An 894-nucleotide genomic window follows, 5' to 3' on the forward strand; every position below is an offset into this window, starting at 1 on the left:
TACAAATCCTCGTTTTGTACTTCTAATTCTTGACCGTTGTTTTGTTTTGATCTCTCCGCTGCGTTTCCGCGTTCGTCACTTCTGACCGGCGCATGCTCAAAGCCGACCTCATACGTCATTCCCCCGAAGCTGCTTCTGTTTACAACAGTGAGCGCAAACTAGATTCAAGTGATTATTACGTTTTGAATATGGATATTTTTCTTACAAAACCGCATCGATTCACTACAGAAGGCCTTTGTTCACCTCCGGAGCCGTGTGAGACATTTTTTTTTTATGGATGGGTGATTTTTATTTAACTTCTTTTGGACTGAAGCAATGCAACACCCGCTGACTGCAATGATAGAGCTTGAAAGATCAAAGACAATTTTTAATATAACTCAGACTGGATTCGTCTGAAAGAAGAAAGTCATATACACCTAGGATGCATCGGGGGTGAGTACAACGCAGCCTAATTTTCATTTTTGGGTGAACTAACCCTTTAATAAAAATCCCTGTTTTCTGTTTACATTACAAAGTAAAATAGGTTGCAAACGTCATTTCATGTTGACTTTGAACAAAACTAGTTCTATTAGCAGTTTAATCTGGGGGAGGTTATAACTTGCTCGTAAGGCGGCAATCACCTGTTCTCTCTCATAACCCATTGACATGATTTCCGTAACCAAATTCTCATACGCTTGACCTGTAACTAAAGAAACGAAAGGTGACAGATGTTAAAGTCAAGTTCTTTTCTCTTTACCTGGTTCATAACAAAACCGAAAACCCAAACATACCTAGTATGGATGCAGCTGCTTCTAAAATACCCAATTCATCTGTAATGCTAAACAAAACAGATGACAAATTGAGGAATTTTGATTTTTTTTTTTTTGATAAAACGTTTTTTTTTTTTTTTTTTGG

General features: G+C 37.6%; 1 protein-coding gene across 1 annotated transcript in view; it reads right to left on the reverse strand.

Moving 5' to 3' along the window:
* Positions 1-894, reverse strand: part of LOC107702626 (UV excision repair protein RAD23 homolog B-like) — a 10,874-nt gene that overhangs the window by 6,458 nt on the left and 3,522 nt on the right. Inside the window, exons 5-6 of the mRNA XM_016504995.1 lie at positions 771-817; positions 561-685 (exon numbers count right to left, since the gene is read on the reverse strand). Coding sequence (XP_016360481.1) covers positions 561-685; positions 771-817 — 172 coding nt within the window. The remainder of the gene's footprint in view (positions 1-560; positions 686-770; positions 818-894) is intronic.

The sequence above is a fragment of the Sinocyclocheilus anshuiensis genome, unplaced genomic scaffold (assembly GCF_001515605.1).
Source record: "Sinocyclocheilus anshuiensis isolate Anshui unplaced genomic scaffold, SAMN03320099.WGS_v1.1 scaffold802, whole genome shotgun sequence".
Taxonomy (NCBI): Eukaryota; Metazoa; Chordata; class Actinopteri; order Cypriniformes; family Cyprinidae; genus Sinocyclocheilus; species Sinocyclocheilus anshuiensis.